The sequence below is a fragment of the Suncus etruscus genome, chromosome 15 (genome assembly GCF_024139225.1).
Source record: "Suncus etruscus isolate mSunEtr1 chromosome 15, mSunEtr1.pri.cur, whole genome shotgun sequence".
NCBI lineage: Eukaryota > Metazoa > Chordata > Mammalia > Eulipotyphla > Soricidae > Suncus > Suncus etruscus.
Genome location: NC_064862.1, coordinates 15,139,364 through 15,165,648, shown reverse-complemented (window position 1 = coordinate 15,165,648; position 26,285 = coordinate 15,139,364). Strand labels below are relative to the sequence as shown.

At 37.4% G+C, this 26,285-nt stretch overlaps 1 protein-coding gene and 1 non-coding gene across 2 annotated transcripts in view; one reads left to right on the top strand and one right to left on the bottom strand.

The window, feature by feature from the left end:
• Window positions 1-26,285, top strand: part of SHPRH (SNF2 histone linker PHD RING helicase) — a 101,186-nt gene that overhangs the window by 5,382 nt on the left and 69,519 nt on the right. Inside the window, exons 2-10 of the mRNA XM_049789312.1 lie at window positions 3,389-4,059; window positions 6,407-6,533; window positions 14,505-14,723; window positions 17,947-18,025; window positions 18,751-18,901; window positions 19,833-19,938; window positions 20,600-20,856; window positions 22,034-22,702; window positions 24,237-24,488. Coding sequence (XP_049645269.1) covers window positions 3,442-4,059; window positions 6,407-6,533; window positions 14,505-14,723; window positions 17,947-18,025; window positions 18,751-18,901; window positions 19,833-19,938; window positions 20,600-20,856; window positions 22,034-22,702; window positions 24,237-24,488 — 2,478 coding nt within the window. The 5' untranslated portion in view covers window positions 3,389-3,441. The remainder of the gene's footprint in view (window positions 1-3,388; window positions 4,060-6,406; window positions 6,534-14,504; window positions 14,724-17,946; window positions 18,026-18,750; window positions 18,902-19,832; window positions 19,939-20,599; window positions 20,857-22,033; window positions 22,703-24,236; window positions 24,489-26,285) is intronic.
• LOC126031801 (U6 spliceosomal RNA) lies at window positions 14,997-15,099 on the bottom strand. The gene has a single exon (XR_007503628.1). It is a non-coding gene; the product is annotated as a U6 spliceosomal RNA (small nuclear RNA).

The following is a 26,285-nucleotide window of genomic DNA, read 5'->3' as shown; positions in this document are numbered from 1 at the left end:
CCGGGGGATCGAACCGCGGTCCTTCCTTGGCTAGCGCTAGCAAGGCAGACACCTTACCTCCAGCGCCACCTACCCGGCCCCCACACTCTTATACAGTAGTCATTACTCATACTGCTACTGAACACTTAAAGTGTGGTCAGTGATGCTGAAATGGCTGAAGATTTATATCCACAGGTAGTTGATTGGGCTGCAACTGACAAGCCATTTGGGGGCAGGGGGTGGCTACTAAGAAAAGCATCTACTTTTAAATCACTAGGCCACTGTGTTCCTAACTAAATAAATGTTCTGCCAGTGGGAAGAGAGGTCACCATCCCTAATAATATTAGGTCATGTTCTTAATATTTTCAGAATTTTTAAGCATAATAATTTAGTGTTTTGATTTTTATGCAACATCAGATTGTGTTAGAAGATTCTCCCAGTTCAGTGCTTGACTGATGATAGCTCTTGGCAGTTCTCAGAAGATGGCTCAATGCTTAAAATGATGCTCCACAGCACAGGGGGTAGTGAGCTTTAATCACTGGACCTGAATTGATTGATCCTCACAGCCCCATTGTCTGAACCCTGATGTGGGGAGAAAATACTGTTTTAGGTATTGGATATTAAAGAGTTGTATACCATTTGTTTATTCACCAAGATGATACACATTTTATCATTTAGGTTTTTATTAACATTCATGTGGAGGTTCCTTTTTCAGCTTGGAAGCGTTCCCTCACACGTAAATACAGATAATTACTCAAATTTAAGGGACTACTTTGTATAGCTCCAGAGGCCTCTTCTCAGTTTACCCTCTCATATTTTGCCCCATGAATTCTAAATTCTGAATTCAAAAGACTTTACTAGATTGTTTGGGTTCTTTCCTTCCTGTGCTAGAAATTCCCTTGGTCATAAACAGAGACACAGATGACCAACCATTTTGGTTTGCTTGGGATTAAAGGCATTTCTTGCAATGTGGACCTTTCATCAAGGAAAAGTTGAAGTGTAAAAGGCCCAAGTAAGGGGCTGGAGAAGAAGTAGAGAAGGGGAGGCACTAGCATTACACACAACCACCCCAGGTTCAGTCCCCAGTATCCCATAAGGCCCCCTGAACTTACCAGGAATGATTTCCTGAGTGCAGAGCCAGAAATGAATCCTCAGCATAGTCTTGTAATCCCTAAATCAAGCAAAAATAATAAAAAGATGAGGTAATAAACTAGAGTTGCTTACCCTGAGACTATAATACAATTTTATTTTATTCTATCATTTCTTTGAAGATGTTTTTTTATTGTATTTTATTAGTGTTTTTTTGGGGGGATGGGGGAGAGAATCTTACTAAGGTATTCCAAAGCCACTTTTGGTGCTTCTGTGACCATGTCTAGCCAAAGACCAAAGTAGTACTTACTTACACCTGCCTAGCAGGTGCTCCACTCTGAGCTATCTCCCTGTACCAAACAACAAACATCTGACAATGGTCTGATGATGTTCTGAGTTACTGCTTTTTTTGTTTTGACAGTGCTAGGAATCAAACCTAGAGCCTCACATGCATAACTGAGCTTTAATCTTAGTCCCCTGTGTGTTATTTTTTAGAAATTTCTTTAAATTTAGTTCAAGATTTCAATCAGTTATTTTTCCTTAGTGCGGTGTGTGTCCTTGTATTCTTTTGAAAAGCATTTTTCATTTTCTAGATTTGAACAGAGTAGTTTAGGGATGGGACAGTAATGGTGGGAGTAGAAGTATATAGATTATTGCATGCTCACATTCCTCTTGAAGTGAAAATCGGGCTTATTTATACTGAATAGAGGCTTACAGCTTGACTTAAAATTTTTTATGTCTATCTGTACCAAACTGCAATGTTGGCTATACGTTGTAGGGCCTAACAAACTCCCTTGCTTGATTTAACTCAAAAATGGAACTTTTTTTGAAATTTTATTTTTACATTTGAAACCAAAGTTTGTTTATATCTTCCTTTGTTTCCATCTCTTTAGATTGAATAGGTAACAGTCATCAATATGACTATACTTTGTATAAATTCTTTATTTAACTGAAGAATTAGTTACTAATTTGGATACAAAATTGTTTAGGGCCTATGTCCCCTCAATGTAGGCTGAGTTTAGGCCAGTTGACTCGAGATGACAGACTTAGTTTTTCCCCTTTTCTTTATTTTTTTGTTATTGTTTGCCTCATATCCCTCAGTGGCGCAACTAATTTGTTCCTCCCCAGTTGTTTCTCTTACCTTTTTTTGATTAATCTTTTTTCTAATCACACATACGAATACATTACATATTTTCTTTCTCTTTTAGAATGAGATATACTCTTAGGTATTTTTACCCTATGAATGATTTGGTGAAATTTTGTTAAGACTTTATGATTGTAAAGCAAGGTTGAAATTCTGGAATGATGTTATGCGTTACTAAAATTTTTCAGTTAAGCTTTTTATAAATGTTTTAGAGGTTTGCCTTATTGTAATGTACCCACTAAGTGTATTTTTTATTTGTTTTGGGGGGAGGCCACGCATGGAGCCACTTCTGGATCGAACCCAGCTTAGCCAAGTGCAAGGCAAGTCCCCTACCTGCTGTACTATATAGTTCTGGCCTCTGAATGTATTTTTTGAATTTTTTTAATTTTATGCAGTTTATATTAAATTTATTCACTAGAGATGAATAAAACCAACAAAGACACCAAAAGTGTAATTAGTATGGGGGAAGCCAGGTTCGATCCCTAGCAAAGTATGGTTCAAGTCTCTCTAGTAACACCTTTGAGGGTAACCTCTGAGCATAGATTTTGGAATAGCCCCAACCACTGCCAGGCATGCATGAAGACCAAGGGGAAAATCAGTTGCCACTGTTTTGTTCTGAATGTAAAAAGTGCATGAGTTTATGACTAATGGATTCCCTAATTAAAGAAAAAACAAGCCTTGCTTTGGAACTAGATCTATAGTATATTGAGAAGAGTGGATTGCCTTGCACTCTGCTGACCCAGGTGTGATCCCCAGTGTCTCATATTTTCTCCCTAGTTCAGCCATGAATGAACCCTGAATGCAGAGTCAGGAGTAAGCTCTGAGCACCACCAACTGTGGACCACCCCAAAACACCCAAAATCAAAAACAAAAAGCTTATTTATTTAATAATTTCTCTGGAGAGTCAGGTGTTCTATATAGAGTATTATTTTTTGGGGGGGTATCACACCCAGCAGCGCTCAGGGGTTACTCCTGGCTCTACCCTCAGAAATCGCTCCTGCCAGGCTTGGGGGACCATATAGAATGCTGGGATTCAAACCACCAACCTTCTCAGTGCAAGGCAAACCCCCTACCTCCTCCATGCTATCTCTCCAGCCCTTGTATAGGTCATTATGTTATGCTTGATTTCTCACCTGCGGTTGTTTTAATACTAAAATCCCCTCCTGGAATGTTTACTATTGCACTTGTTTTCTAGATTTCTTATTTACCAACCCCCCAAAAATTTGAAGATGAGCAGCCGAAGGAAACGTGCTCCTCCTGTGAAGGTCGATGAATCAAAGCAGCAGCAGCTTCGTTGGAGTATGCACGAGCATAGAAGGAATGAATCTCCCACTCAAAGTCCACACTCAGATTTCTCTGACTCGGACTCCTCTGACATCCTCTGGGTTGACAGTTTAAAGGAAGAAGTGGCACACAGAGATAAGAGGAGGCGTTTGGAGGTGGCGAGTGGCTCAAGATCCCTCAGTAAAGAAGCGGCGCGGACCACTTTCCCCACAAAGCTAAATGTTGTGATTTCTCCCTACCCCTTTGATAATTCTTGGAAAGCATCTCTAGGAGAAGTAATTCTTCAGCTTCTTCCAGAACAGAATTTAGCTGAAAATTTTTTTCAAAGAAGTTTCACCTTGATGAGTTCAGGATCGAACGATCAGTTCCTGGTCTATGTTCATTCCGAATGTAAAGATGTAGCGAAGAAACAAAAGGGAGGTGAAGAGACTGTCAGTATTTGTGACCAGGGAATTGGCGTGAATTTGTCGGTTGATGGTGGAATGTTGGAAGATTTGGATTGGCTTCAAAAGAAGAAAAGAATTAAACTTTACCACAAACCAGATGGAAATCACACTATCAAGGTATTCAGTTTCTGTGGTGTCTTTCTGGGTTCTTTCCCAGTGGTGGTTTATTTTTAAGCTATATAAAGAGGCTTTTTGAAAATCAACCAAATAAATTGTTTCAAACACCCTTTATTTTGGAGCTGGAGAGATAGTATAGCAGGTAGGGTACTTGCCTTGTATATGGCCAACCTGGGTTTGATCCCTGGTGTCCCATATAATCCAAATACTGCTAATGGTGATCCCTGAGCACAGAGGAGCCAAGTGTTAAGTCCTTAGCACCACCAGGTATGGCCAAACTAAAAGAGCCTTTTCACTCCATTGCTTTTTTTATGTAATTATGAATGTCAAAATTATGCCTTAATAATAAGAATTCATGCTTTGTGTCTGTATTGTGTCCACATCCCCATAGTTCAAGTCTCAAAATATTTTATTGATTCTGCATTAAATTTAAGTTTTAACGCAATACTACTAGAATAGGATCAGGGAACACTAGGCAAAATAGAAATATGTTTCTCAATGCCCTCGCTTTCTCCCTCCCTCCCTGCTTTTTGCCTCACTCCTTCCCTCCCTTCTTCCCTACCTTCCTTCTTCTTTCCTTCCCTCCCTCCCACCTTTCTTCCTTTTTTCCTTTGCCCCTTTCACCCCTTCTTCTCTCCCTTCTTCCATTCCTCCATTTCTCCCTCCCTCCTTTTCTTCCACTTTCCCTTCTCCCTTCCCTCCCTCTTTTCCTTATCCACAACCAACATTTCTTGGGGCTTATTTGTTGCTCATCCTCAGGGATCCACTCCTAATAGGGCTCAGAGCACCATATGGAGTGTTGGGGATTGAGCCTAGGTTAGCCATGTGTGTTGCAAGAGCCTTTACCCACTGTACTCTCCAACCTCTGTTTTGTTTGTTTGTTTTTGGGTCACGGGATTACTCCTGGCTCTCCGCTGAGGAATCACTCCTGGCAGGCTTGGGGGACCATATGGGATGCCTGGATTCGAACCACCATCTCTGGGCCTTTTTGTTTTGTTTTGTTTTTTGTTTTTGGGTCACACCCAGTGGTGCTCAGGGGTTACTCCTGACTGTCTGCTCAGAAATAGCTCCTGGCAGGCACAGGGGACCATATGGGACACAGGATTCGAACCAACCACCTTTGATCCTGGGTCGGCTGCTTGCAAGGCAAACACCGCTGTGCTATCTCTTCGGGCCCCCATTTTTTTCTTAAGTGAAAAAAGATGTATACGAATCTCAGTGATTAGAGAATCAGATTTACGATACTAAAGGGATTGAATGTGGCTACATTTACTGAGCATCTGACATTAAAACGATTTGAAGTTATATTACATAAACTGTTGGAGATAATCATCTCAATTTTTCAATTGAGAAGATATGAGACAAATTATTTTAAGTTTTTGGCCATTTTTAAAATTAATTGCTTTATTTAAGCACTGTGGTTACAAAATTGTCCATTGTTGGGTTTCATTCATAGAATGTATACCACCCTTCACCAGTGTATTCCTCCTGTGACCAGTGTCCCATTTCTCATACACCCTCCACCCCCACCAGTCTTTAGGGCAGTTCTCATTCTCTCTCTCTCTCTCTCTCTCTCTCTCTCTCTCTCTCTCTCTCTCTCTCTCTCTCTCTCTCCCTCTCTCTCTCTCCTCTCTCTCTCTCTCTCTCTCCTCTCTCTCTCTCTCTCTCCTCTCTCTCACTCTCTCTCTCTCCCCCTCCTCCCCCTCTCTCCCCCCCCCTCCCCCTCTCCCCCCCTCTCTCTTTGACACTGGTTTGAACTATTAATGGAGGATGGATGCCTTGCATGTCACTTAATCCTCTTTCAGCACTGAGTTTTTGTCCAGTGATCAGTTCCAACTATCATTGTCTAGTGGTTCCTTCTGTGCTCTCTTTCTACACTCTACACTCTTTGTGGCGAGTTTCTTACCCTGATCTGGACCTCCTGACTCTGATCTCTATTGTCCATGGATATTATCACCATGCTCTCTCTTGTTTGTCCTTTATTGAACTCCTAAATACCAAGTTCAAATACTTGGATTGTAAAATTATATTGCTTTGCACAACCAGAATTGATTTCTACAATATTAATTAAGACTCCCTGTACTTCTTGGTTTTGGATCTAATAGTAAGGTTCTCAACCCATTAAGAATCCATGCATGTGCATAAGAACATTCTGTGACATTCTATCATTTAACCAGCTTCACTATTAATTCTGAGGCCATTAAACTTATAGATCTTGAGTTGGCAGAGAGAATTGGTATTCTCATCATGTTCAATTCTACTTAGGATACTACTAATAAATATCTTTTATTTCCTCATACAGATGGTATGGCATAATGATTAAATTTATGTTGATTTTTCCTTATAGGTTGGAATTTATCTCTTGGAAAGTGGCCTCACTAAAGTAGATTTTCTAAGTGAGGCAAGTTCAAGAATGAAAAAGTGCAATCAGCTCATGAAGCGAGTGATAGAAAAGTTACACAATTATATTCCAGGTAATTTTATTTATTTATTTATTTATTTATTTTGGTTTTTTGGGTCACACCCGGCAGTGCTCAGGGGTTATTCCTGGCTTCAGGCTCAGAAATTGCTCCTGGCAGGCACGGGGGACCATATGGGGCGCCAGGATTTGAACCGATGACCTCCTGCATGAAAGGCAAACGCCTTACCTCCATGCTATCTCTCCGGCCAGGTAATTTTAATTTAGTTTAATTATTTATTTTGGATTGGAGCCACACCCAGTGGTGCTCAGGGGTTTCTCCTAACTATGCACTCAGAAATCAATCCTAGCCAGGGAGGTAGGACATTTGCCTTGCATTCAGAAGGATGGTGGTTCGAATTCCGGCATCCCATATGGTCCCCTGAGCCTGCCAGGAGCGATTTCTGAGCATAGAAGAAATCACTCCTGGCAGGCTGGAGTCAAACCTGGGTTGGCAGCCTGCAAGGCATATGCCCTACCTGCTATGCTAAAGCTCTGGCCCCTCCAGGTAATTTTTAGAATATGCTTAAAAATTGTTATTCTTAGGAGTTGGAGTTTTCCTCCCAACTTTTATGCATGACCATCAGAAAGACAACTAATAAGCATTATAAAATTATAAAGTAACAACCATTATAAAAATTTATAAAATTCTTGGGGCCTTGCACGCAGACGGATAGTGGTTTGAATCCCGGCATCCTATATGGTCCCTTAAGCCTGCCAGGGGCGATTTCTGAGCACAGAGCCAGGAGTAACCCCTGAGCACTGTTGGGTGTGATACCCCTCAAAAAAATTTATAAGATTTATTATAAAAACTAAATCTTCATTATATTATTATGATTATATTATTCTCTGTTGTATTGCTCTGTGACAAAATTAAACTTCTTTGAAGTCCCTTTACTAATATAATTGGATTTATGCTTATCTTTTTAAAAAAACTTTATTGATTGATTGGTTGGTTTTTGGGCCACATCCAACAGTGCTCAGTGGTTACTCCTGGCTCTGTATTCAAAAATCACCCCTGGCAGGCTGGGGACCCATATGGGATGCCTAGAATCGAACCAGGTCCCTCCTGGATCAGCTGCATGCAAGACCCTATTGCTATGCTATCTCTCCAGCCCCTAATTATGGTTATCTTATAGTAGATACTCAGGAATTATTTGTTGAATCATTAGGCAGATACAGAGGGATCTCAGCTCATTAAAATTTTGACTTTATTCATAAGCTTTTATATTTATATGAGCAAAGATTGTTGAAGGGTTCTTAATCTATTTCTCCTGTGCAGTCTGGAAAATAATCTCTAGAGCATTCTTTCTCTAAAGGTCAGTTAACTTTGCTCTGATTCTTGGCAAGGTATCTATACTTCGTTAGGTCAGTGGTTCCCAAATGATAGTGTGGATAGTTTGGGGCACATCAAACTACTAGAGGGGCCAGAGAGATAGTTCAGCCTCAGGGCATTTGCATGCCTTGCATGCAGCCGATTCAGGACTGACAGAGGTTCGAATCCCATCATCCCATATAGTCCCCACTGCATGCCAGGAGCAATTTCTGAGCACAGCCAGGAGTAACCCCTGATCAGGCACAACCCAGAATGACCCAAAACCAAAAAATAAAAAATGAAAACAAAAAATACTACTAGAACAATTACTCTTTTTTTCCAGGATCCTGTTATGGTGAGTTAACTATATTTTAGATGCAAATTGTAGAACAGTTTAATAGTGGAATAGACGGAAAAGGGTTTGTAATCTTGAGTATTGATTTTACTTTTGTTTTGACTTTGGGGCCACATACATCTGTGCTCAGGACTTGCTTCTGGATTTATATTGAGAGACTATTCCTGGCAGTGCTTGGGGGGATATGTCAGGGATCATAGCTGGTTTGACCACATTTAAGGCAAATGCCTTACATATTAAATTTATTCTACCCTTTTATTCTTGATTATTGAATTGTTTCTGCAGTACAGTACATTCTTTGCAAGGTTTTGTGATTATTTTGCATGTTAAAGTATTAAAGGGAAGAGAATGCTCTCCTAGATTGGAAAGAATGCTTTTTAAATAAATAGATTTTTTAAATGATAAAAATTGTTTATCTGTTTTTTAAAAATAATCTAGCTTGAATTTTTCAAAGAGTTACATTTAGTTATCAGATCTAGATTTTATAACTATAATAACAGCCTGAAATAACCAAACATACTCTTTCGTGGCCTTTTTTTTTTAATATATAAAATCTTTATTTAAATACCATGATTACAAGCTTGATTGTAGTTGGGTTTCAGTCATAAATTCCCTTCACCAGTGCAACATTCCTACCACCAATACTGCCCCTCCTCCCCACTCTACCTGTATTCCAAACTGGCATTCTACTTCTATCATTCTTTAAAATTGTCATGCTAACAGCATTCACCATTCTTTGTGGTGAGCTTCAGATTGTGAGCCAGTCCTTCCTGCCCTTCCAGCCCTTAACTCTGTTGTCTCTTGCCCTTATTACAATAATGTCTTTTATTTTTCTTAAAACCCATAGATGAGTGAGACTATTCTGTGTCTATCTCTCTCCCTCTGACTTATTTCACTCAGCATAATAGATTTCCATGTACATCCACGTATAGGAAAATTTCATGACTTCATCTCTTCTGACGGCTGCATAATATTCCATTGTGTATATATTCCACAGTTTCTTTAGCTATTCATCTCTTGAAAGGCATCTTGGTTCTTAGAGTCTGGCGATTGTAAATAGTGCTGCAATGAATATAGGAGCGAGGAACGGATTTTTGTATTATATTTTTGTGTTCCTAGGGCATATCCCTAGGAATGGTATAACTAGATCGTACGGGAGTTCAATTTCCAGTTTTTTGAGGAATCTTCATATTGTTTTCCATAAAGGCTGGACTAGACGGCATTTCCACCATTAGTAGAGAGTTCCTTTCTCTCCACATCCCCGCGGGCACTGATTGTTCTTGTTCTTTTTGACGTGTGCCAGTCTCTGTGGTGTTGGATGGTACCTCATTGTTGTTTTGATTTGCATCTTTCTGATGATCAGTGATGTGGAGCTTTTTTTTTTTCATTTGTCTTTTGGTTATTTGTATTTCTTCTTTGAGGAAGTGTCTATTCATTCTCCCCATTTTTTTGATGGCCTATATGTTTTTTTCTTTTTAAGTTCTGTCAGTAACTTGTATATTTTTGATATTAGCCCCTAGTCTGATGGGTATTGGTTTCTCCTATTCTGTGGGTGGCTTTTGTATCTTAGGCACTATTTCCTTTGAGGTACAGAAGTTTCTCAGCTTAATATAGTCTCATCTGTTTATCTCTGCTTCCATTTGTTTGGAGAGTGCCGATTTCGCCTTGAAGATGCCTTTAGTCTCAATATCACGAAGTGTTTTACCTACGTGTTGTTCTATATACCTTATGGTTTCAGGCCTGTTTATCAAGGTTTTTAATCATTTGGATTTTACCTTTGTGCATGGTGTTAGGTCTGAGTTCGCTTTTTTGCAAGTAGCTAACCAGTTGTCTCAGCACCACTTGTTGAAGAGGCTTTCCTTGCTTCATTTTGGATTTCTTGCCCCTTTATCAAAGATTAGATGATTGTATGTCTGGGGAACATTCTCTGAATACTTCAGTCTATTCCACTGATCTGAGGATCTTTGTTCCAATACTACTTTGTTTTGATAACTATTGCTTTGAAATACTGTTTAAAATTTGGGAAGTAATGCTTCTCATATTCTTTTTCCAAAGGATTGCTTTAGCTATTCGTGGGTGTTTATTGTTCCAAATGAATTTCAGGATGTTTGATCCACTTTGAAGAATGTCATGTGTATCTTTAGAGGGATTGCATTAAATCTTTACAATGCTATGAGAAGTATTGACATTTTAATTATATTAATCTTGCCAGTCCATGAGCAGGGTATATGTCTCCATTTCCTTGTGTCCTCTTATTTCTTGAAGCAGGGTTTTGTAGTTTTTGTATAGGTCCTTCACTTCTTTAGTTAAGTTCACTCCAAGATATTTGAGTTTGTGGGGCACTAATGTGAATGGGATTGTTTTTTAATGTCTATTTCTTTATCATTATTGGTGTATAAGAAGGCCATTGACTTTTGGGTGTTAATTTTGTAGCCTGCCACTTTGCTAGATGAATCTGTTGTTTCTAGAAGATACTTAGCAAAGTCTTTAGGGTTTTCTCAATATAGTATCATGTCATCTGCAGAGCTTGACTTGTCATCTGCAGAGCTTGACTTCTTCCTTACATATCTGGATGCCCTTGATATCTTTTTCTTGCCTAATCACTATGGGAAGTACTTCAAGTACCATATTGAATAGGAGTGGTGAGAGAGGACATCCTTGTCTTGTACCAGATTTTAGTTGAACTCCTGTGATAATATTTGTAATTGGCTTGTGGTATATTGCGATGGCCTTGACTATATTGAAAAAAGTTCCTTTCATTCCCATATTTCTTTTTTGTTAATATGGTGTATTAATTTTAATAGATTTACTGATGTTAAATCATCCTTGCATTCCTGTGATGAAACCTTCTTGGTCATGGTGAATGACCTTTTTGATGAGGTATTGAATTCTATTTGCCAGAACTTTGTTGAAGATCTTTGCATCTGTGTTCATCAGGGATAATTGGTCTGTAATTTTCTTTTTTGGCAGCATCTGTCTGGTTTTAGTAAAAAGGTGATGTTAGCTTCATAGAAACTATTTGAAAGTATTCCTGTTTCTTCAATTTTATGATTTGTAGAAGTTCTCTTGCAAGGTTGAAAGAATTCATTAGTGAATCCTTCTGGGCCAGGGCTTTTGTTTTTGAGAAGACTTTTGATCACCATTTTAATTTTTTCAGTTGTGTTTAGATATATTACCTCATCTTTATTCAGCCATCAAGGTTATAAGAGTCCCAAGAATTTATCCATTTCCTCCAGGTTCTCATGTCTCAGAACATAGTTTCTCAAAGTAGTCTCTGATTACCCTTTGAATCTCTACAATATCTGTAGTGATCTCCCCCTTTGTTTTGTTTGGTGGGGGCACAACTGGTGGCGCTCCGGTTACTCCTGGTTACTCCTGGCAATGCGCTCAGAAATCACTCCTGGCTTGGGGGAACCATATGGGACGCTGGGGGATTGAACCTCGGTCTGTCCTAGGCTAGCGCAAGCAAGGCAGACACCTTACCTCTTGTGCCACTGTTCCGTTCCCTCCCTTTTCATTTTTAATCTGGTTTATCACATTTCTCTCTCTCCCTTTCTTTGTGAGTTTTGCTAGCGGTTTATCAATCTTGATATATTTTCAAAGAACCAACATTTGCTTTTGTTATTTTGGATTTCCACTTAATTGATTTCTGCTCTAAGCTTTGTTATTTCCTTCTGCCTATCTATTTTTGGTTCCATTTACTGATCATTTTCTAATTTTATATGCTGTGTCATTAAGCTATTCATGTAAGCCCCTTCTTTGCTGATATGTACTTGTAAAGCTATAAGTTTTCCTCTCGGTACCGCTTTTGCTGTGTCCCAAATTCTGATAATTTCTGTTCTTATTTTAATTTGTTTCCAGGAATGTTTTGATTTCCTCTTTGATTTCATCTGGACCCACTGGTTGTTCAGTAGTAAGCTGTTTAATTTCCAGGTGTTAAATTTTTTTTGTAGTTCATGTTTAATTTCATTGCCTTGTGATCAGCAAAGGAAGTTTGTAAGATTTCTATCCTTGATTTTATGGAAATATGTTTTATGGACTAGCAAATGATCTATCCTGGAGAATGACCCATGTGCATTGGAGAAAAATACCTATCTAGGTTTCTGGGGATGGAGTGCCCTATATATATCTTACTAGTCCACTTTCATTTTTTTTTTTTTTTCAGAGATAGGGGTTTTTGTGTGTGTGTGTGTGTGTGTGTGTGTGTGTGTGTTTGTGTGTGTTTGGGTCACACCTGGCAGTGCTCAGGGGTTTACTCCTCGGTGTATGCTCAGAAATCCCTCAGGGGACCATATGGGGTGCCGGGATTCGAACCACTGTCCTTCTGCATGCAAGGCAAATGCTCTATCTCCATGCTATTTCTCAGGCCCCCAGAGCTAGTATATTTTTGTTGGGTTTCAGTCTGGTTGTCTTATCAAGGGCTGACAGGGCATTGTTAAAGTGACCCACAATTATTCCACATCACTAATCATTAGGGAGATGCAAATCAAAACTACAATGAGGTACCATCTCACACCACAGAAGCTGGCACACATCACAAAGAACAAGATGGGGAGATGGGACATTGGTAATGAAAAGGTTGCATGGGTGAAGGGGGTGTTTTTTTAATGACTGAAACTCAAGTACAATTATGTTTGTAATAACGGTATTTAATATAGAAATTTTAAAAAAAGAAGGGTTTGAAAGAATTTGTAAGTGAATCGATCTTGGCCTGGCTTTTGTTTTTGAGAAGACCTTTGATTACCATTTTCGTCAATAGTGATGGATTTGTTAGATATACTAGATCATCCAAATTCAACCGTGGAAGATTATGAGTCCAAGAATTTATCCATTTCTTCCAGATTCTCATGTTTTGTGGCATAGAGTTTTCTAAAGTAGCCTCTGATTATAGCCTTTGAATGTTTGTTATCTTTAGTGATCTCCCTTTTCATTTCTCATCCGATTTATTATCTCTCCATTTCTTGGTGAGTTTTGCCTAGTGGTTTATAAGTTTTGTTTATTTTTCAAAGAACTAACTTTTGCTTTTGTTGATCTTTCAGATATTATTTTTGTATTTCCACTCCATTGATTTCTGTTCTAAGCTTTATTATTTCCTTCTGCCTACCTATTTTTGGCTGTTTGTTAATCATTTTCTAATTTTATAAGCTGTGTCATTAAGATATTTAATGACACTTAAAGCTTTTTAAACACTATAAATTTTCCTCTTGGTACTGCTTTTACTTGTTCATAAATTCTGATAATTTGTGTCTTCAGGGTCAATTGTTTCCAGGAAGTTTTTATTTCATCTCTGACCCACTGATTGTTCAGTAGTGAGCTGTTTAAAAAGTTTTTCTTCTGTGTTCCTTTTTAGTTCACTTCTAATTTCAGTGCATTGTGATCTGAGAAAGTAGTCTGTACAATTTCTATCCTTTTGATTTTATGGAGGTATGTTTTATGGGATAACATGTGGTCTACTAGGCCAATTTCTTCCAGTTCTCCCTTTAGAGCTAGTATTTTTTGTTAGGTTTCACTCTGGATGACCTATCAAGGGTTGATAGGTACTTTGAGGGCTCTCACAACTGATGTGTTGCTATCGATGTCTTTTTTTAGAATTGTCAATAATTGTATTAAATATTTTACTGGTCCCTCATTGGGTGCAATTGTGCGAGAGTGATTTCTTCCTGTTGTATATGTCCTTTGATTAGTACAGAATATCCATCTTTGTCCCAGTACAGAATGTCCATCATTGTCCCTTATAACTTTTCTAAATCTAAAGTTTTTGTCATCTGATATTTATATGTCCACTCCAGCTTTTTGTTTTTTGTTTTTGGTCAGGAGTATTTTGGTATTTTAGCCAGGAGTAAGCAGGAGTAACCCCTGTGTGTCACTGGATGTGGCCAAAAAAGAAAAAAAGATACAGATATAATAAGCTTGAAATATTTATTAAATCTATTCAGTGGTTGGGCTAATGGAGCATTATAGTTCTATGGGTATGGAATGGATACACAATAATGATTGTACTACTAGATTGCAGTGTATTACTAAATTCAACATTCAATATATTCAATTCAATTTATTGCATCAACATTATGACATAAATTCTTAGTAGTAAGAATGAATGAAATATGCTATAAATAGAATAGGAATTTAACTTTCAAAGAATAGATCAGTAAATTTTTCATTGGTGAATAATTGAGTACTCGGTCTTCCAAATGCCAAGCATACTGGGCAAATTTCCAGGGAGGAGAGAGAATATGTTGTAATTCTAAAATAAGAATTTCATATGACTTCAAGAGGAGAATCAGGTAATTTCGAGTACTTTTGTTTTTAATGTGCAGATGTACTGGGAGAGGATGAAGATGATTCAGAGAGTGAGCCAGAGGGACAAGACATCGATGAACTTTATCACTTTGTGAGGCAAACACATCATCAAGAAACACAGTCCATCCAAGTGGATGTCCAGCATCCTGCATTGATTCCTATACTGAGACCCTACCAAAGAGACGCTGTCAACTGGATGCTACAACAAGAGCATTTCAGGAGCACTCCTGCTAGTGGCAAGTAGAAGCAGCTTACAAGAAAGGCAGTGACAATTTTTGCGGGAGGTGGAGAGGATGATCATATTTATTGAAAATTTAGAATGTGTGGGTTTTGTTTGCTTGTTTTGGTTGTTTGGTTTTTGGGCCACCCCTGGTGAATTCGAAATCGCTCCTGGCTTCGGGACTATATGGGACACAGTATCGAACCGAGGTCCGTCCTGGGTCAGCTGCATGCAAGGCAAATTCCCTATCACTGCACTATTGCTCTGGTCCCTCCAGCTTTTTTTTTTTTTAAATATGGAACGCTTCACGAATTTGCATGTCATCCCTGCACAGGGTCCATGCTAATCTTCTATCTTTCCAATTTTAGTATATGTGCTGCCGAAGCGAGCACCCCTCCAGCTTTTTAAGGGAATTATTTGCTTGCATGATTTTCCTTCAGCCATTGATATTTTTTTTTAACCTTTGATTTTTGAGTCTGTTCTGTCTATTCAGATTTGTTTCTTGTAGGCAACAAAACATTTAATTTAGCTGTTTAATCCATTTTGCCACGCTTTGTCTCTTAATAGCTACATTTAGTTCATTGACTAAATTATAATTTAGTCAATCGAGAGATAATACATTGAAAGAGATAATTGTCATGGGATTTAGTGTCATCTTTGTGTAGCAGTTTGGTGTGTCTGTTGGTCTGTCTTGTCTTAAAGTAGACCTTTCAGTTTTTCTTTTAAGGCTGAAAACAAGAAAATGACTTCCCAAATGAATTGCTTTCAAAATCTCCTGTGAGGGTGATCTTGCTGTTTTTCTTAAATATCAAAATTTGATAATAAATATCGGTGACAGAAAACAAATTTACATGAAGAATCAATTTTCCTGGCTTTGTGCTTATTCTGTAAAATAATAAGATAGCATCTGCTGAGTTTTGATTTTTGTTTGTTGGTTTGGGTTTTTGTTTTGGTTTTTTTTGGGGGGGGGCCACATCCGGTGACACTCGGGTTAATCCTGGCGTAGCGCTCATAAATCACTCCTGATTTGGGGGACCATATGGGACACTGTTTGTCCTAGGCTAGTGAAGGCAAGGCAGATGCTTTACCGCTCAGCACCACTGCTCTGGCCCCTCATCTGCTGAGTTTTAATGAGTAGAATATGGGGTTCATTCCTGCCACTTCTTATCACTCTTTATTTTATTTTTTAAAACTTTTACAGTGTCAGCAATCAAGCACACAGCATCACATATTTTAGGCTTGTGCTCCACCGCTGCCACATGACTGACCTTTTATCTTTTTCTGTAAGAGATTGAAGCAAGATGAGATTTTTTTTTTGGGGGGGGGGCACACCCGGCAATGCTCAGGGGTTACTCCTGGCTGTCTGCTCAGAAATAGCTCCTGGCAGGCACGGGAGACCACATGGGACACCGGGATTCGAACCAACCACCTTTGGTCCTGGATCGGCTGCTTGCAAGGCAAACATCGCTGTGCTATCTTTCTGGGCCCAAGATGAGATTTTTTTTATTGCTTTTTTTTTTTTTTGGTCCCAAAAAATGACAATGAGTTTTCTGTATTATTGGAATAGATCTGAGTGATAAAGTTTAGTAAATCTTGACAAATATATTTACCTGTATAATTAGCAGCCTAATTAGGACTTAGAATTCTAATTTCTCTAAAAGTAACCACTGGTAGCACTTTTCTCTTGCGGCTTAAAATGGGGCTGTCCAAGTTGAATTGTGCTATAATTTTAAATATACAAGAGATTTGAAATAGTATCCCCAGAATTAAGGTATCTCAATAGAAATTTATGCATTTGAAATAATATTTTACTTCTATTGAGCTAAAAGAACTTTTAACTCGATTTGTGTCTGTTTCTAATATTTTTATTTGAAAATACACGTGAAATATTTTAAAAGTCCCAGGCATTTCCTTCAAAACCTAGTTCATTTTCTTCTTTTGAACTCAGTGACCATCACTATAAATTAGTGTTTCCTCTTTTTAAAACAAATTTGAACAAAATATGTACACTTGTCAGGATTGGGGAGCATAATTGGCTTCTTTTTTTTTTGGTTTTTGGGCCACACCCGTTTGAAGCTCAGGGGTTACTCCTGGCTATGCGCTCAGAAATCGCCCCTGGCTTGGTCCGTCCTACGCTAGTGCTTGCAAAGCAGACACCTTATTTCTAACGCCACCTTCCCGGACCCAGTTGGCTTCTTTTAAGATTTATCTACCCTGTTTATCTGTTATTCACCCCTTATATTTTACACAATAATGTTTTTGGTTTGTTTTAGGGCCATACCTGATGGCAATCAGGGTTTAGTCCTGACAGGCTCAGGGGACCATATGGGATGCTGGGGATCAAACCTTGGTTGGCTGCATGCAAAGCAAACGCCCTACCTGCTCTGATATCTATATCTGATATCTATTGCTCCAGTTCTGCTTAAATCTGCTTAAATCCCCTGCTATCACTTTGGCTTACTTACATACTTGAAACTTTTTAGTTTATTTTCTTTCATTGCCACTTCCTCCAGTGCTCATAACTTTCTCCTGGCTCTGTGCCTAGGACTCACTCCTGGTGGGGTCACTGTGGTCCTACTAGGGATTCAGCCTGTGGATTGATTGGATGTAATCCAAGTACCTGTACAGTCTGGCACTAAAACATTTTATCTCTTAATGTTTTTTTTTAATCTCTTAATGTTTTTAACTTTATAAACTCTACATGTCTAAATTCTTACTTCACCAATCAGTGATGAAGGAAACTATTACTATAGACAAACTCCCTATATGGCAGTTGGTTTAAACAATATTACAAAAAGGATCATAGAAAATGCTAGTTGAAGCAAGCTCACACCTTCACTGATATGGTTTTAAGAGATTTTTTTTCCTTAGTTAAGACTTAGAGCCACCTGAAAGTGTAGGTCTGCTGAGAGTAAATGTTATTAGGCTCACTGTCTTTTGTCTGTTGAGATATTTATAAGATAAAAATTAATGCAGTGAGTATGACTCTGCCCTCCATATAAGTTTTTCTTCTAATCCTTTGTGATTTGCTATACTGGGTTTTTCTATCTTAACACTTGTCTGTGTGAGAAATAATTATTCCAAAGAAAAGGAAGCTAAGGAATATTATCAAGAAAAAATGAGAGAAGCATATTCCTCATGTGTATTCAGTTGTCAGAATATCCTGCTGATTTCTTTTTAATTTGATTATTCAACAAAAAGGAAACAACAAATCTTTCATTGGTTTTATTTCTCTTTAGAAAATGCGCTGCACTGCTTATGGCGAGAAATTGTTACATCTGAGAATTTGAAACTCTACTATAATCCATACACAGGCTGGTAAGGCAAAACTTTTATGTGTCTGAAATATGAAAACCTGTATGAGATTGCTAACATACCTTTGTCCTTGTTACTACCTCAAAAAGAAATTCTAAAGTTAGTCATATTGGACATTTTTATGGTTGCATAGACATAAAATATTAAAGAAAGTGTATGGATTGTAAGAGAAATGTAAGATTCTAGACCAGAAACATAGTATATTAGGTAACTTGTTATCTTTTCATGCAGCTAATCCTAGTTTGATCTCTAGCACTACATAGTACAGAGGTAGGAATAAGCCCTAGGTACCACCCCACCAGTTATTACTCCACAACCCCACCTATCTCCCTCTCCCCCCCAAAAAAAGATGCTTAATTATTGCTACTTAAAGAGAGAAATTTTAAATCGCATTTTAGTATGCATATTTATATTTTTTATTAACATTGGCCAATTTCTATTATAAGAGTCTTAGGAGTCTTCAATTTGATAGTGAGTCAGTAGTCATTACCCTTTTAACTTTTCTTCACAAATTAATTAAGGTCACAAAAGTAAGGCAAGCATGCTTTTTTTGATTCTTAGAAGACTAAAGATACTTTTCAGTACCCATCCCATTTTTGTACACATTGTTGTCGTTCAGCCAGTTTTTTTATTAGCATAAATATTATTATTATTTAGAAGACTTACATGCATTTCTTTCAGTTCTATATAGAAACTGTCTAATTCTTATTTTTTGGTTCTTCCTTTAGCATTATCCGTGAGTACCCAAATGCTGGTCCACAGTTGTTTGGTGGAATCTTAGCAGATGAAATGGGTCTTGGAAAGACAGTGGAGGTTTTAGCTCTGATTCTTACACACACTCGACAAGATGTCAAACAAGATGCTCTCACTCTTCCTGAGGTAGGGCTTGGAACAAGAGGGGGTCACATATCCTCAAAAATGTTGAAGTTACTTACTGCTTAAGTTATTTAACACTTGCAGTCCACTGTGCAGATAATGATTTATATTAGTTGTTAGTCAACTTCATTGGTTACAAGAAAATGGGATGTTTAGAACTGGTAGGATTCTTTTTAAATGATGTTATACTTGGAAGTGGATCCGTTGTCTCTTAACTTCGCTTCCTTCTAGGACGGTTAAACTCTCTTCAGAGGGAAGTATATTGTCTTTTAAACATCTTGTCACTTTTAAAAGACTCTGTTTTGCCTCTGCTATCAACTATGTCCCCAGCAAGAGGTCACAAGAGTTTTTTCTACATATCTCTTGTCAGTTTGTTGCTTTTTGATGCATAGTCATTCTAAAGCTATCAGGATCTCTCATTGTGGTTTGATTCATTTTCTCCCTGAAGATTAATGGTGTTGATCATTTTTTTATGTACCTTTTGGCCTTTTATGTATCTTTCATAATTTGTTTATATCTCTGAAAGAGATGGAGAATGTATTTTAATAAGCAACTCAAGAATTAGGGAGATAATGTTGGGTCAGGGTTGCATGAGTTGCGTATATAAGGATCTGCATTTGATTATCACTTGGGCAGCAGTTGTCACTCCTGCCCTTGGCACTGCCAGGTGTAGCCCTGGGGAACCCTGAACACTGTCACCAGGTGTGACCCTGGTGACTGCTGAGCACCATAGTGCTGTTGGTGTTCAGTATCTCACAGCTGAAGTAGGAGCACGTCACCTGGCCCTCGCATTAAGTGTTCACCTTTATTAGCCAACCATCTTTAGAAAGGCTCCCAAGCACTGCTCAGAACCCATCAAACCCCATAAAATAAATGTGCAACTCGAATACTGAAAGCAAAACACTTTGTGACTACTGAATGTTGTTTATATCAGGGCAAAGTGGTGAATTACTTCATTCCATCACTTTCTGGAGGAAAAGTAAAAAACAAAGAAACTCAGAATATGGAATATGAACCAAAAGAAAAAGTTCAGTTCCCCCGTAAGTAAAAAATCTTTTTAAGAGAAAGTTTTTTTATATTGATGTTTATTTTTCTTCTTTAAACCAATACCTTGTTACTCTCATTTTTATAACTTTTTTCATAAATGGGTTCCATCTCAAGTCAGTAAAGATTTATTCTTTCACTTTTTTCAGTTCTCAAACTGCCTATTGTGTATAAATTTCTTTAAATTATAGTTTAAATCAGGCCTGTTGATTCACAGACTTAGTTACTTGAGATTCTCCAAGCAAATAGTTGTGGAAGTTTTTTTAACAAAGAATGGTAGATGAAGTTGCTTTGTGAGATTAATATTTTAATGAGTAATTCTTCCTTTAATTTCCATTTCATTTATTGATTAATGAGTTGAGGTAAAATAAAATACATCATTCAAAAAAATAAGTATGCTGCAATTAAGATGAGCTGAGTTGGGGCTGGAGAGATAGCATGGAGGTGAGGCGTTTGCTTTTCATTCAGAAGGACGGTGGTTCAAATCCCGGCATCCATATGGTTCCCTGTGCCTGCCAGGAGCGATTTCTGAGCATGGAGCCAAGAGTAACCCCTGAGTGATGCCGTGTGTGACCCAAAATAAGCCATAAAAAGAAAAAAAAAGATGAGCTGAGTTGTATTTTTTTTGACTGAGTTGACATATCCTTTTACATTTAGCTACACGTGTAATGATCTTGACAGCTTTGAAGGAAATGAATGGGAAGAAAGGAGTTTCCATCCTCTCTATCTATAAGTATGTCAGTTCTATATATAAATACGACGTTGAGCGAAATAGGAATCTTCTGAAACGGATGCTGAAAAGTTTAATTTTTGAAGGTCTGGTGAAACAGATCAAAGGCAATGGTTTTTCTGGGACCTTTACATTGGGGAAGAACTACAAGAAAGAGGAAATATATGGCAAAACGCAAAAGCAGGTAACAGCATTTTTTAAATAACTGTAAGTGATGCCTTACAGAATGATTTGGCAATCATATTGAAGTTCTTATTCTGAAGATTTTTTTAAAAAGGAAAACTAATTAGCTATGGTTGTGACTTAGTTTTCTGTTTCCTGAGTCTTAAGTTCCATCACAGAAAATCTTTTTTTGGTTAACATTAAGCTCAGAAATGTGCTTGGTACATAAATTATAAAATTTGACTTTAAAAAAACCTCTATCTTATATTTGCAGATATTTTAAATACATTTTGAATCCTTTATATAAAATTGACTGTTTTCTCAGGTATCATCACTATAAAATGTTCATTTTCTTGTTATAAACATGTTTTTTGTACTTGTAATTTCAGTTTGCTTTAAAGAAAACTCACAAATTTGCACAGTGAGCTTCATTTTAGCTACTGTGAAACAGCAAAGTAAAATGTCGTTGATCTTTTCCTAAAGTGCCCTTGATCGTTTTACCCCAGTCATAGAAGACTAATTTTTGTGCCTTTAGTAATTAATCCCCACCAAATTAGAAGATTTCCTTCAACTAGTGCTATTTAATTTGTGTTAAGTGCTTCAAGCCTCCTTCTGTTCAACCTTAGTTCTTTGCTCTCTATTGTGTCCACTTCTTATGCATTCCTAGTATTGTATCCCCTTTTTTTTCTCTTTTCCAATAGGTCCTCTTGAGATACCATTTGTTGGGCTTTATCCCCAGCATTCAGCCTGATGCCTGACATAGAACTAATATTCAATAAAAAAGGAAGTAGAAAGTAAAAGAAAGAAGTCATTTATTTGCCTATTTTAGTAATTAGTAGATTGTGTACTTTAAATGCAGTTTTAATACTTGGCATGTGTGTAATTGCTCTAGATTGTATGTTCTATACTATATAACTTACAGCTTTTATTGCTTTAGGCAGAGTATAAATTGATGATGTGGAAAGTTAATATCAGATTATAAGTATCTTTTATTTTCTACGTAATTGAGGTCATGTACTGCTGTAGAGCCTTTGTCTTTGAAACTGTAGACTATAGGGTGTATTATTATAGAAGGCAGTTTGAGAAATTGATTAGGAGTGATTGTTCTTAGGGAAAGGTGTTGCTAAGTAAGACAAGATAAAAAAATGGAAATTTAATTGCAAAATATAGAACTTTGTTGGAACTTTTTTCCCCTTTAGGCAATAGGAAGTCAACGAAAAATTCAGAAAGAATCTAGAAAACCAGAGATGAAAGATACAGACTCTGAATCTGAATACTTGCCATCAAATACCTCTGATGATGATGATCATCCTTACTGTTATTTTTATAAGCCCAGAAGAAATCGAAGTAAATTTAGAAAAAAGCCTGTTCCATCCACCAAAAAGGAGGGAGAAAGTCAGCCTAACATCAGTCACAGTTTACAAGATCATTGTCCCACAACTAGTGATTCTGGAATTACTGATGTTACATTATCTGAAAATGTATACATTGTTGATGTCAGCCAAGAAAATGCAGAAGAGGACCAAACTGAATCCAAAAAGCCTACAGATGGTGCTGTTCCAAATGCTGATGAGATCAGTCCCTTCTCTTCCTCTGATTATCGCTTTGAATGCATATGTGGTGAACTCGGCCAAATGGACCAAAAAGCTCGTGTCCAATGCCTAAACTGCCACCTCTGGCAGCATGCCAAGTGTGTAAATTATGAAGAGAAGAATGTGAAGATCAAACCTTTTTACTGTCCCCACTGCCTTGTTGCAATGGAGCCTGTGTCAACTAGAGCTACTCTGATCATCTCACCCAGCTCTATTTGTCATCAGTGGGTGGATGAAATTAATAGGCATGTGAGCTCCTCATCTCTTCGTGTCTTGGTAATGCATTTTGATCTCCTAAAGATGTAAATGGTAAATTTTTGTATCTTCGTGACAGTATTTTATAATTTCTGCCTCTTCAAAAAGTTAATAGATAATATAATATGAAATTGAGAATGAGAAATAGAACTTTAGACTCTCTTTATCCCAACACCAGGAATTATGAAGCTGCAACATTTTGGAGAAATAAGAATTTTGAAAAAATTCTTGATCATAGAAATTAAAATTTGTATAAACATTTATATACTGAGAAATATAATCTCAAGACAGCATATGTAATAGTAGCTACTTTTCTAATCTGCCATCTCTTAGATCCATAAATGTTATCTGAAGCATCAATTCCCTCACCTATTAAAGTTTAAAAATTTACTCATTTATGGGGTCATGACTAGCACAGAGAGTAGGGCATTTGTCTTGAACATGACTAGCCCATTTGGTCTTCTAAGCACTGTAGATAGAATGTGTTCAAAAAATTTGCTCATTCCACATGTTTATTGAATACCAATTAGTGCCAGAAATTGTGCTATTCTGAAAATAATGCCATTCAAAGACATGGTGACTAAACTAATAAAATTCTGCCGCATAATTAATAGTTGTTTAGTATTATTTACAAATATTGGATTTTTTCACTTTATTATTTGTATATAAATATTGAAGATTTTATATAGCTTAACACTATCATAGCATGAAGTACAGAGTAATAAGTGAAATACATCTTTGCCATTGAGGAGTAGATTCTGTGAGATTAATAAATCTTGGTTTGAATTTTGATTCCATTACTTTAGAATAAGTCGTTTTATGTTTATGGGATAGGAATAACAACTTTTAAAAGGATAGTTGAAAATAGGAATTAAAGGAGATGGTGTCTGAAACTTAAAGGTAGTTAATAACTAGTCATTCTTAATTGTCCTTTTTCATACCTTTATGCTTTCTATGCATGCTGTTGATTCTATCTGCTTAAAATCCTTTTCCTCTAGTGACACTTAGAAATGTTCTTTAAAGAGCCACCTAAAACTTTATCTCTAAATTTACCTTCTCAGTCTTAGAATTGATATTTCCACTGTGGTGCTGTCGAATTTATTTTCATGATAATTTCTCATTGCTTAAGTTGTTACTCTTCCCATACTAAATTTTAACTGTCCTAGAGAAGTAAGGAATGTATCTCATTGCCTACATTGTCCTAAACATGTAGATAGAGCTCACTTAATATGGGGATATAAATCATTGTAGTTATCTCTGATAAACCTTTCTGCAGTAATGGTCTTTGCTGATCATTTCCTAGGTATATCAGGGTGTAAAGAAAGATGGATTCTTACAGCCCCATTTTTTGGCGGAACAGGATATAGTTATCATTACCTATGATGTTCTTCGTTCAGAACTCAACTATGTAGATATCCCACACAGCAATAGTGAAGACGGGCGGCACATTGTCCTAAACATGTAGATAGAGCTCACTTAATATGGGGATATAAATCATTGTAGTTATCTCTGATAAACCTTTCTGCAGTAATGGTCTTTGCTGATTATTTCCTAGGTATATCAGGGTGTAAAGAAAGATGGATTCTTACAGCCCCATTTTTTGGCGGAACAGGATATAGTTATCATTACCTATGATGTTCTTCGTTCAGAACTCAACTATGTAGATATCCCACACAGCAATAGTGAAGACGGGCGTCGCTTACGGAATCAAAAGCGCTATATGGCCATTCCCAGCCCCCTAGTGGCTGTAGAGTGGTGGAGAATCTGCCTTGATGAAGCTCAGATGGTTGAATGTCCTACTGTAAAAGTAAGAAATTCTTCATAGTCTTTTGAGGACTGGAGAAAAAATGTGGGGGGAGACTTTCCATTTAAATGGAATAGTTTTGGGGAGCCGTAGTCTAGTACAGAGGTAGGACTTTTGCCTTGCACATGGCCAACCTGGGGTCAAGCCACAGCACTCTAGAATGCCAAGAGCCCACCAAGAGTATAATTCCTAAATGCAGAGCCTGGGTATCACCAGGTGTGCCCATAAAACAAAAATTAGCAATAACTTATAAATAAATGCAATAGCTCTTGTTAAAGAATTGATATGGCTAAAAGATTCCACTTTAACTCTAGATTTGCTTTGCTCTTGGGCTACCATCTGTCTTATTTTGTCTTCATATTATTATATATAGTCAACATACATATGTGTGTATCTACATATCACCAAAGTGGTCGCATGTCTGATATAAATAAGACACTGTTTTTGCAGAACTTTAGCATATCTGTTTAGTGAAAATCTCATAAGCTCTTACAGTACTGAACTAATGTTAATTGTGGCTTTTTTTTAAACCTATTGGTAATAGAAAATGCTTTTTCAGAGAATGGAATTTTTTTACTTTTTTATTTAAATACTGATTACAAGGTTGTTCATGACACAGTTTATTTCCTTTTATTTTTCATGATTATAGTTGGGTTTCAGTCATAAAAAGAGCACCCCCTTCACCAGCACAACATTCCCATCACCAATGTCCCCAATCTCCCCCCACCCCCACGTGTTTATATTTTGAGATAGGCATTTAACTTCTCTCACTCATTAATATTGTCACCAAAGTTGTCAGTGTAGTTAATTCTCTAACTGCACTCACCACTCTTTGTAGTGAGCTTCATGTTGTGAGCTGATTCTTCTAGCCCTCATCTTTATTGTCTCTAGGCATTACAATAATGTCTTTTATTTTTCTTAAAATTCATAGATGAGTGAGACTATTCTGTGTCTCTCTCCTTCTGACTTATGTCACTCAGCATAATAGTTTCCATGTCCATCCATGTATAGGAAAATTTAATGACTTCATCTTCTGATAGCTGCATATTACTCCATTGTGTATATGTACCACGATTTCTTTAGCCCTCTTCTGCTTTCATTCCAAAGTCTGACTATTGTAAATAGTGCTACAGTGCATATAGGTGTGCTAAAAGCATTTTTATATTGTGTTTTTGTGTCCTAGGGTATATCCCTAGGAGTGGTATAGTTGGTTCATATGGGAGTTCAATTTCCAGTTTTTTGAGGAATCTCTATTTTTTTTCCATAAAGGCTTGACCAGGTGGCATTACCACCAGCAGGGAATGAGAGGTCCTTTGTCTCCACAACCCCACCAGCACGGATTGTTCTTGTTCTTTATGATGTATGCTAGTCTCTTTGTTATGTTATTATGGTATCTCATTTTTTGTTTTGCATCTCCCTGATGATTAATGATGTTGAACATTTTTTCACGTGCCTTTTGGCCATTTTTATTTCTTTGCGAATGTGTCTGTTCCTTTCTTCTCATTTTTTGATGGGGTTAGATGTTTTTTTCTTGTAAGGTTCTGTCAGTACCTTGTATATTTTCAATATTAACCCCTTATCTGATGGGTATTGGGTGAATAGTTCCTCCCATTTTGTGGGTAGCTTTTGTATAGTCCCATCTGTTTATCTCTGCTTAGAGTGCTGTTTTCTCCTTGAAGATGCCTTTAGTCTGCCTCAATGTCATAGAGTGTTTTCACAGATACAGTTTATTTCACAGATAAAATTTTTCATGACTTAAACTCATACAGTACACAACCATCTTCACCAGTGTGCATTTCC